Source organism: Tricharina praecox (assembly GCF_024521635.1).
Source record: "Tricharina praecox strain CBS 144465 chromosome Unknown BZA05scaffold_21, whole genome shotgun sequence".
NCBI lineage: Eukaryota > Fungi > Ascomycota > Pezizomycetes > Pezizales > Pyronemataceae > Tricharina > Tricharina praecox.
The window spans coordinates 495783-505593 of record NW_026250423.1 but is presented as its reverse complement, the minus strand read 5'-3'; the positions used below and the strand labels follow the sequence as shown (position 1 = coordinate 505593).

The window sequence follows — 9811 nt, the reverse complement described above, 5'->3', positions numbered from 1 at the left end:
AGTATTCTCGCCGAAGCTGGTGGTATTGAGACGCTGGTTTCCGGCTCGGCTCGGCTCAGCGGAGTCGACTGGGTCACAACCATCGTCAATACGGCGAAGAGGATGAAGATGAATTGTAATCTCTATCTACGTGAGTTAGATATGAACCTCGAAGCAACGCACAGCTCCTAGTGCGAGCGGTGGTAGAGGGACAGCAACTTACCGCAGAGTTTTGTTTGATTAGAAGGGTGATGGTGGAGGAGAGAAGTGGAGCACCGTAGATTGACGGCAGTAGGAGGTCGTAGTTGTACGTCTGCTCAGGAGCGAGACAAGGTAAAGTACCGGTGTAGCATACTCCAGGTTTAATCGGCACTCATGGAAGTGACTCCCGGAAGAAACAATCTGCCGAGGATTGGATCAATGAAACTGTGTGTTGTGAGAGAAGTGGCCATTGATGTTGAATCGTCGTGAGGATGGAACTTCATTGAAGGAAAGTTGGGAGTAGAGTATTTACCCTTGGACCACGATAGCTTGCGGCTCTGCGGCAGCATGCCAAGCTTCGGTGACCAACTCCCGATATCTGAGAAAGCTTCAATTGCGGAAGGAATCCGCTGGCCAAAGCTGGAGAAATTCACACCAGCCTACAGTTCCAGCTTGAGATTTCCAATCCGGATGATGTGGGGCTCTTGAGGGTGGCGTGACTACGCTAATCAATGGCAATCCGCAACCAGCCCGCGAAACCCGTCCGGAGCCGGGTTCTCCACCCATCGCTCAGCGGACACTTCCGCTTCGGTGGGGTGGATTTCTCACAGCTGCATAAGCTCCGCATGAACTCACGCACGATCTCTTCAACCGATCACTAACTACAACTCTATGTACGAGATGTCCGGTCACTAATGACGGCTATTTTTGGGTTTCTAAAGTCCGCCGATGCCTGACAAATCCACGGCCCTTCTCGGCCCATTGATTTTACGTGAGGATCGCATAAACACTTCGTGCTTCATACACTGATCCCAACACATTTGTGGCCTGGTGGGTGAATATGGAACTTTGTTGCAGCCTGCACATCGACGGTTTAAGACTTTCGTGGAAGCATTCAATTGCAGGTGCGGGAAGGGAGCCAGCTCGGGACTGTTTCGATGCGCGGAGCGCGAGGTATGGATGACGTCGCTATACCATATGTGTTGACCTGCATTTCGGCCGATCATAACAACTCAAGATCCAGCTCAGTACTTCCCGTCTACCCATTCCTCTACACACATACTTCTTCTTCACTCACCATCCGTTCTTGTTCACAACTCATCCCTCCACACACACAATTCATCTTCAATTCATCATCTGTTCTTGTTCGCAACTCATACCTTTATAAAAACAATCACAAACTCTTTTTCAACCCCCATCCCCATCTCCATCTCTCACCTACCCCGTGGATAATAAACTATGTCTCCCCTTCAATTGCATCATGGCAATACCGCCCTCGATGGTGAGACGGCCGATGACAATGTACATGACTCCGCCGCGAGGATCCTCGATATCCGTCGGGAGAAGCTCTCCATCTCTCTCGAAGGCGAGATAATTAAGGGCCTTGTGGGCAAGGCCCAAGGAGAGAAGACTTTACCAACTCTCCTTTTATACAGTGCCGAAGGGCTCAAGCTCTTCGAGAGCATTACGTACCTGGAGGAATACTACCCGACGAACACCGAGATCGCTATTCTCGAGAAAAACGCGACGGCCATGGCGGAGAGGGTGCAGGACGGCAGTATCATAGTTGAGCTAGGAAGCGGGTGCGTATTTCAGGCTACATCCTCTTCTTGGCGGAGAATAACCAATGCTGACGGAAAGAAGCAACCTGAGGAAGGTCAATATCTTCTTGAATGCTTTGAATGAGCTTGGCAAGAAGATTGACTACTACGCACTCGATCTCGATCGCTCGGAGCTCCAGCGGACGTTGGATATGGTGCCCGAGGATCTCGAGAATGTGAAATATCACGGGCTCCATGGCACCTACGAGGATGGCCGGGCTTGGCTCAAGAGCGCGGAGGAGGTTAGAGACCGACCCGTAAGTACTCTCTCCGTATATCGTAAGTACGGATTTTTAGTTGACGAGTCTAGCGTTGCATTCTTTGGCTGGGTTCTTCTGCTGGCAACTTTGAGCGGACGGCTGCTGCCGAATTCTTGAAATCCTTTACGAGCGACGCATTGAGGCCCGGAAAGCCGGATTATATGCTGGTGGGACTCGACGGCTGCAAGGAAGGCGACAAGGTGTACAAGGCCTACAACGATCCTCAGGGACTCACGGAGCGTTTCATCATGTGCGGATTGGCCAATGCCAATGGCGTCCTTGGCGACGAGTACTTCAAACTCGACGAGTGGGAGTATATTGGCGAATGGAACGCCGAGCACGGACGTCACCAAGCTTTCTATTCGCCGAAGGTGGACATCATTTTCCAGGGGAAGTTGAAGGGCGTCTGCGTGAAAAAGGGCGAAAAGATAAACGTGGAGTACAGTTACAAGTTTGACGACAAGGACTCTCGGATCCTATGGGAAGAGGCCAGAGTGATTGAGGGCGCACAGTGGGCGAATGAGAAGGGAGACTACTGTTTGTTGAACTTCTCTTCTTGATTTGTATTTCAACTAATTGTGCGTTTCCTAGTTCTTCACATGTTGCAGAAGCCTGCCTTCATTTTCGGCTCTACGCCGGAGGAGTATGCTCCAGAACCAGTGCCTACTATGACGGAGTGGCGCCAGTTATGGGCCTCCTGGACTGCGGTGACGCTGGGAATGATACCTAACGAGAAACTTCTGTCAAAGCCAATCGATCTGAGGAACCCATGCATCTTCTACTTGGGACATATTCCAACGTTCTTGGATTCCCTGATCTCCCGTTCCACGGGAAAGGACCCAACTGAACCACTTGACTACCAGCGCATTTTCCAGCGCGGTATCGACCCAGACGTGGAGAACCCCGACCAATGCCATTCGCATAGCGAAGTCCCGAATTCGTGGCCGGAACTGGAGGAAATCCTTGAATATCAGTCCTGGGTTCGAGAGCGTATAGAAGGGTTGTACAAAGACAACTCGGCGGGACACCAACCGATGGTGGTGCAGAGGGCGCTTTGGCTCGGATTTGAACACGAGGCTATGCACCTGGAAACTCTGCTTTACATGCTTGTTCAGTCGGATGCAACTCTTCCGCCGCCTGGTGCGATCATTCCAGACTTCCACTCGGGTAGAACCTGGGAGCGGAGACTGGATGCCACCAAGGGGGACGCCTGGGTTAAAATCCCAGATACCACGTTGGAGGTCGGAATAAATGACCTAGAGGAGCCAGAAAACTCTAAAGCTCATTTCTTCGGCTGGGATAACGAAAAGCCGGTGCGAAAGGACGTCAAAGTTGCTGCGTTCCATGCTCGCGCGTTTCCTATCACTAACGAAGAATATGCTGGCTATCTGGCGGCAAAATCGATCGAAACTATTCCGGTTTCCTGGGCTAGGAGTGGCGAGGAATCGGGAAAAAACAACAGTATCGCAGACCTTATGGAAACTGTCCACATCAAATCTGTCTTTGGCCTAGTTCCTCTGAAGCTTGCCTTGGACTGGCCTGTCATGGCTTCTTACGATGAGCTTGAGGGATGTGCCCTTTGGATGAATGCTCGAATTCCTACCGCAGATGAAGTTCGTGCCATATACTATCATGCAGAGTTGGATGCTACCAAGGTCATCGAGAAAAAAGAATCGAGGAAAATTGACGCAGTCAATGGGTAAATAAGTACCATTTTTGAGGTCGGAATGGAAACACTAACCGTTTTGCAGGCATCTTGTTCACAACGGTGTGTGCGAATCGCCTCCCGGCTTGATTGAAGATCGGAACTCGTTGTATGCTGCGATGACGGGCAAGAACATTGGTTTTAAACAGTGGCAGCCGACATCTGTCCGTTCTTCCGGCGGGAAACTCCTGGGCCGCGGCGAAACTGGTGGAGCTTGGGAGTGGACCTCGACGGTCTTGGAGCCGCACGAGGGATTCCGCCCCGAAAAGTCCTATCCTGAGTATACTGGTATATCCTTCTTCCTTCTGAATCTCGTGCTTCTTCTGACGGGGTGTGTACAGCCGACTTCTTTGACGGCAAACACAATGTCGTTCTGGGAGGTAGCTGGGCCACTCATCCCCGCATTGCTGGAAGGAGAAGCTTGTAAGTTTTCCTTAACCACACCATCAGTGAATATTAACTGAGAATCCACAGTGTCAACTGGTATCAGAGGGCATACCGCTACGCCTGGGCCACTGCGAGGGTTGTAAAGAACTACTAGAGAGTAGTTTCCTTGTGTCTCTTTAGAGAGTGCGATTGATTTGTTTGAGGACCACTGGAGTGTGGTGTCCTCATGTGTCTTTTTAGGAATACTTTGCGTTTGCTTCTTGGGAATTTAAGATGACTTCTGTGGCCTGCGTGCAGAGCATTGTCCCGTGAACTAGCTGAGTGAAATCTTCAGCTTTTCGCCTCCAGAGTCCGGAGGTCACGCCGAGTAACATTGTCCGTAAGGGACAAGGCGCAAAGATAGCTGCTATTGGGTAGATCGTCGTTTTCACCATCGATAATTAATCACCCATGCACAAAAGCCACAACTAGGTATAATATGGCAACATCATGGCATCGACACATACACACCTCCAGCGCTCCCCAGCAGTCCCGCGCTCGCCGCCGCCCTACACACTACCAGGGAAATCCACCGCCGTTTCCTCGCCAGTCCCAACGGAATATCAGAGCTCCTCGCTTCCCCCGCCTCCTCCACCATGCCCGAAAGGCTTCCACGCCTTCCAAGCCGTCATTGCTATTACTAGGTATTCGTCTACGGCGGTCCGCCTCCCTCCCTCCCTCCCTCAACTGTCCCTGCTCGAGCTAACACCCACAGGCTTTGGCAACTAGGTACCTCCGCTTCTTCTCCTCGCGCGGCCACAGTACCTCCTCCCTCCCTCCCTCCCTGCGCGGCCACGGTACCTCGGGGAGAATACGATGTTCGAGTGGGGTGGTATATGCTGGTTGGTGCGCGTCATGTCGAGGTTTGTGCACCTGGGAAGTGGTCTTCGGAATCTGGCGGAGGCGGGAGCGGGAGGGGGAGCTGGAGAGGAGGGTAGGCTCATGGGAGTGGAGATTCGGAGGAGGCTGGCCAGTGGCGCAGACGGGCTGGTGGGTGGGTGGATGAGGACTTGGACATTGTCGGGGGTGGGGCCCTGTGGGGCATCATTTCGTGTTGAGGTTCGTTGGAAGGAGGGTGTGGAGAAGGTGGTGATGTAGTTGGTGGCCGTGGTTTATCGAGCATGGCTTTACCGAGTGTGTACATGACTGACTATTTTCTCTTCTAGAACTCATCTTCTATGCACATATATACACCGCAGAACGGTCTTCCGCGAACCTCTTCACGACGAATGCGCCAACAACTCGTTTCTCCCACGTCGCCCTTCGCATAACTTCGCTGTACCAGCCCTCGGCAGGGGACTCGTGGAGTCGTGGGCGTTACGGGTGGTTCTTCTATGGCGTGTGATGGATCATGGGGGACAATTCTGTGGCTGGAATGACCGAGTGGCCCGAGAGGAGTGGGGGTGGACACTTGAACCATTCTACGCGAGAGATGAAGGTGCGATTTGCAGCGAAGTAGGTGCGGTGGTAGGGGGCGGCCGTATGGAAGGTTACGGCAAGGCAAAACGGGGGCTTGTTTACGGGGAAACCCATGATGCCTAGGTTATGATGCCTCCCGAAACTTGCCTATGAGCCTCCCAATCTGCGAGGGTAGCCTGTGTGAAACATCGGGGACGGAGTGAACGGCTGGATAATTGAAAGCACGCGAGTGAGGCATAGTGACTTCGGATATTCAAGGTAACTAGCGTGCTATCACGCCGGCTCACTCGGCTAGCCTACTCACAAGAATCTGTCTTCAAAACCTAACGCCCTTCAACGGCGCTTCGTCCTTCGAGCGTATCTTCTCCTTCTTAAACGGTACCCTCCTCACCAAGCGATACATCAACCAGCCACTTTAACCGCCACATCACCGACGACCTTCGAAACACACCATGGCACCCAAAAAGCTCACGCCACAGCAACAGCTACAGGCGCAGCGACACCTCGTCGCAACCTTCATCGGCAGCAGCCGCTGCGGCAAGAGCGTGCTGCTGACATCGCACCTCTTCAACATCTTCAGTTCATTCTACGCGCCAACTCTGGATCAAGTGTTCGTTGCGGATCCGCCCGTGACACACCCACATCTTCCGGCGATCACGTACGTCGACGTCGGCACGGGGCCTAACACCAGCGACCGCTTCATCCCCCTGCGCACGCAGACCAGCGACGTCGTCGTCATCGTCTTCTCGGTCGTCGATAAGTCCACCCTCGAGGACGCCGTGTTTAGATATGCTGTCTTCGCGAAGGACTATAATAAGCCCATCGTGCTGGTCGGTACCAAGGCGGATCTCCGTGGCCCGGGGGAGACACTCGCCGAGAGGACCGATGAGGTCATCCCCTGGGAGGCTGAGAGGTACGCGAAGAAGATTGGCGCAACGGAGTATGTCGAGTGCTCGGCGCTCAACGAGGAAGGGATGGCGGACGTTTTCGAGGCACTGGTTAGGGCGGCACTGGGGGAGAAGGTGAGGTTTGGGGAGAGAGAGGGTTAAGGACTAGATTTGGTGTGTGGGCATCAAGGCCATGGTGGGAACGGTGATGTGATTACATACTTTCTCTCCGCCGAGTGTGGCAACTTGGCCACGTGGGGGAACTTTTCTTCCGCAATAAAAATTGTTTTAAAGTTGTAAAGTTTAAGCTGTGGTGACCTGCAGGTCCGACTCAGCAATGGACGAACTGCGGCCACGGAGCTCCACATAGCGTGAGTTGATCGATAATCCCCAACATTCAAAACAACACGTTGAGTACCGATGTCGACCAGAAGCACACGAGATTTTCCCGCCAGCTGCGTGCAGGCCGAAACCATAAGAGCATCTCCCCCGCCTCCTGGGTCGAACGCCAGGCTACACATACGTCGCCAGCATATTGTAGGTAGTCGACCACCCACAGGCCCAGGCCCAGGGGCCAGATATCTAGGGGCCAGGCATCTAAGTCAGTAGCCTTTGGAGTCCGCCCAGTGTCCGCGAGTTTTTTGGGTTATATTATCGGGTTTCCTGGTTTAAGATTTAGAGTGGGGAAGTGCAACTATCAATCATATTTTTTCCTCCATACATTGGCGTCTCTTCTGGCGGCGCTGAGCTTCTCTTGGAGGCGTTCGATTATGACCTCGGGCTCGGGCTCGGGCCGGTTTTTCGTTCTGGTTCTGGTTCTGGCTCTGGCTCTGGCTCTGGCTCTGGTTCTGGTTCGGGCCAGCCGTATCAGAAGGAGGAAGGGCGGAATATCCATTCGGATGATGATCCTGTAAAAGATGAACGTTGAGGCAGCCAAGTTTCAACTTTCTGCTAGGTATTTACCGTGTGGTCAAGTCATCCGTCAGCCGTGGATTCTGGGGAATTTTTGCGGGGTAATTGGGTTCTGCGGGGTACGGCTCGGTGTGCAACCTCACTGCAGAGATCCGGGTATGAGACGTTGATGAGCCGCCTGCGCATGATCATGGAGCATGATATCTCACTAGTAACGTGGTAGGGCTGTGGCGAAAATATGTACATGGTGCTTCCCCAGGTTCCCAATGGAGGGTGGAGACCTGCGGGTCATCGCGTGCAAGGAATTAGGAGGGATAGTGCGAGTGCGAACTTTCCTTTGTGAATTCTTTGGTCATATTCACCTGTTCATGCTGGCAGAGATGGGATGCCTAAGGGTGCCCCAACGAGGCGAGCATCACGAGGCGAAGATGTCGAGTGGGGACTCGGAGAAGCCATGGATGTATATTCAAGCCGAGTGCGTGTTGCGTATCACTTGGATCGTAGCTTGATGACTTTGGGAAATGAAAACTGGGCATCACGAGGTACATACACAAGTACATATGACCCCGCGCCAATCAATCTCGTCAACACGCTCAGCGACAAATCTTCTCCAGAAGTACATGGACTCAATATTTCGCCTCACGGCTGAGCGGTGCGGAGCAAAGATGTACATTTCCCCAAGTACGCAGCTCTTGGTGGGCCCAAACGAGGGATTTTGCAGGTATGGTCGGTCCAGTCCGATCCTGTGCTGTGAGGATGGCACGTAAGCAGACCGTCCATCTCGTCAGCGCTGATGACCGGCAGATGGGATCTTTGCGGTGATTGGAGCCCTCGCGAGACTCACAAGTGTGGAGATGTGGGGGCTACGCTTACGTGTCTGGAGGATTTACATCACGTTCGACGTAAATTGTAATCTATCCAGCGCGGTTGTGATATCGGTGATTCGGGTCATGTGATTGGATCATCTCGGAGGTATATACCTACACAGCTATTCGGTGCTGTTATATGGCTTGATTGATTGATTGACGGTGATCATTCGTGATTAGACTCGTAAGCCGCCTCCGCAATTCGACCGCCGTCCTTCCGCTCTGGTAACTCCCCCAGGACTTCATCTCAGGTTTTTCCGGGACGGACTGCATGCTGCACTCCAGTCACGTCAAGTCACGTCACCGAAGAAGAGGTACGTACTCGGCGGGTCTCTCCTTCCCATCCTGCTGCCCGCCACGAATCACGACACTGCTCCTGCGACGAACGCGAACCCACCGGCCACGAGCCACAGCGTGAATTAAAGTCTCCGTACCGGTCCGGCTGCGGCTGCAGACCCAAGGTGTGGCGGAGAGGTCTGCGGCCACACCAGTCAAAAGCCGAGTACTCACGTTCAGCTCCAGCTCCATCGAACATACACCCCCTCCCGTGATCGTGGAGATCGCGTTTCCATTTCAAATTGACGGCCGCGAGCCCCCTTCCCTCCCTTTCCCCCCAGCTGTCGAAGCAGATCAACGCGGTGGACATTACCAAACATGGAGATCATGGGCCGACGGTATAAGGCTGAGGTATAGCACAGAGTTGGGTTCATTAATGCTGTCATGGCCGAAAACGGTCCAACACAGAGCGATGAACAGTACATAGTGGGCTGGGGCGGGGGATCATGGTAATCTACGGAGGCTGCGTGTGTGTGTGCTCGCGGTCGCATATATTTATGATATGGACTTCAGTACATAACAGCTATGTGTGTCCCAAAGCGGCTGGGTTAATAGTGATTCGATAACGCGGCTCGATCGACGTCTCCCACTCATCTCCCGCTCGGATACATGCATTCACGAACGGCTGCTAAACACAAGGCAAGCAGGTGTGGCGAATGCCAATGCCAATTCCAATGCCATCGCCCATCGCCCAACGCCGAAAGACAATGCCAATGCCAATGCTATCGCCCAACGCCGAAATTGGGTGGCGCAGTAGCAAGAGCACGGTACGTACGGTTGTCGTAGACTGAAAGGCACCGAGTCCACCAGGGGGTGGGGTGGGTCACATACGGTCCTGCCAGTTTCGGGCCCTCCCCGGTCCACGCCGAGTGAGGCGACATGAGGCAACATGAGCCCACTCCGAGAACACGCGGCCGCAGGTCCACAGCAGCCCCTGGCACGCTCAACCGCCATCCCAATCCTCACCCCCCGTTACGGTGTAACTACTCTACCAGCCCCTGATCACCGCCAAACGACAGCGTTTCCCGCGTGCGTGCGTGCGGACCCGTCGATCACGCTCAGACAGCAGAAGCAGCACCAGCAGCAGCGGCGGTTGCCCCTCTAGTCCGGACAAACTTCACCCGAATCCCGTGGGAAGCTTCCCAAGTTCCCACCCCCCGTGCGCGCCACTGTCGTGCGCCCGGGTTTTGCGCGTTCGGGCCCCCCCCTCCTCCTCCCC

The 9811-nt window shown here is 53.7% G+C and overlaps 2 protein-coding genes across 2 annotated transcripts; both read left to right on the top strand.

The window, feature by feature from the left end:
* Positions 1-815: 815 nt before the first annotated feature.
* BZA05DRAFT_405280 (C-type lectin protein) lies at positions 816-4425 on the top strand. Its single transcript, XM_051484400.1, has 8 exons — positions 816-1134; positions 1617-1763; positions 1825-2038; positions 2092-2578; positions 2633-3740; positions 3793-4034; positions 4088-4169; positions 4221-4425. The coding sequence occupies exons 1-8, from the start codon at positions 1022-1024 to the stop codon at positions 4285-4287; spliced, it is 2460 nt and encodes an 819-aa protein (XP_051337386.1). The 5' UTR covers positions 816-1021; the 3' UTR covers positions 4288-4425.
* A 1424-nt stretch (positions 4426-5849) lies between these two features.
* BZA05DRAFT_126381 (P-loop containing nucleoside triphosphate hydrolase protein) lies at positions 5850-6652 on the top strand. The gene has a single exon (XM_051478741.1). It carries the CDS (start codon positions 6044-6046, stop codon positions 6638-6640), a length of 597 nt encoding a protein of 198 aa, XP_051337385.1. The 5' UTR covers positions 5850-6043; the 3' UTR covers positions 6641-6652.
* The last annotated feature ends 3159 nt before the right edge of the window (positions 6653-9811 follow it).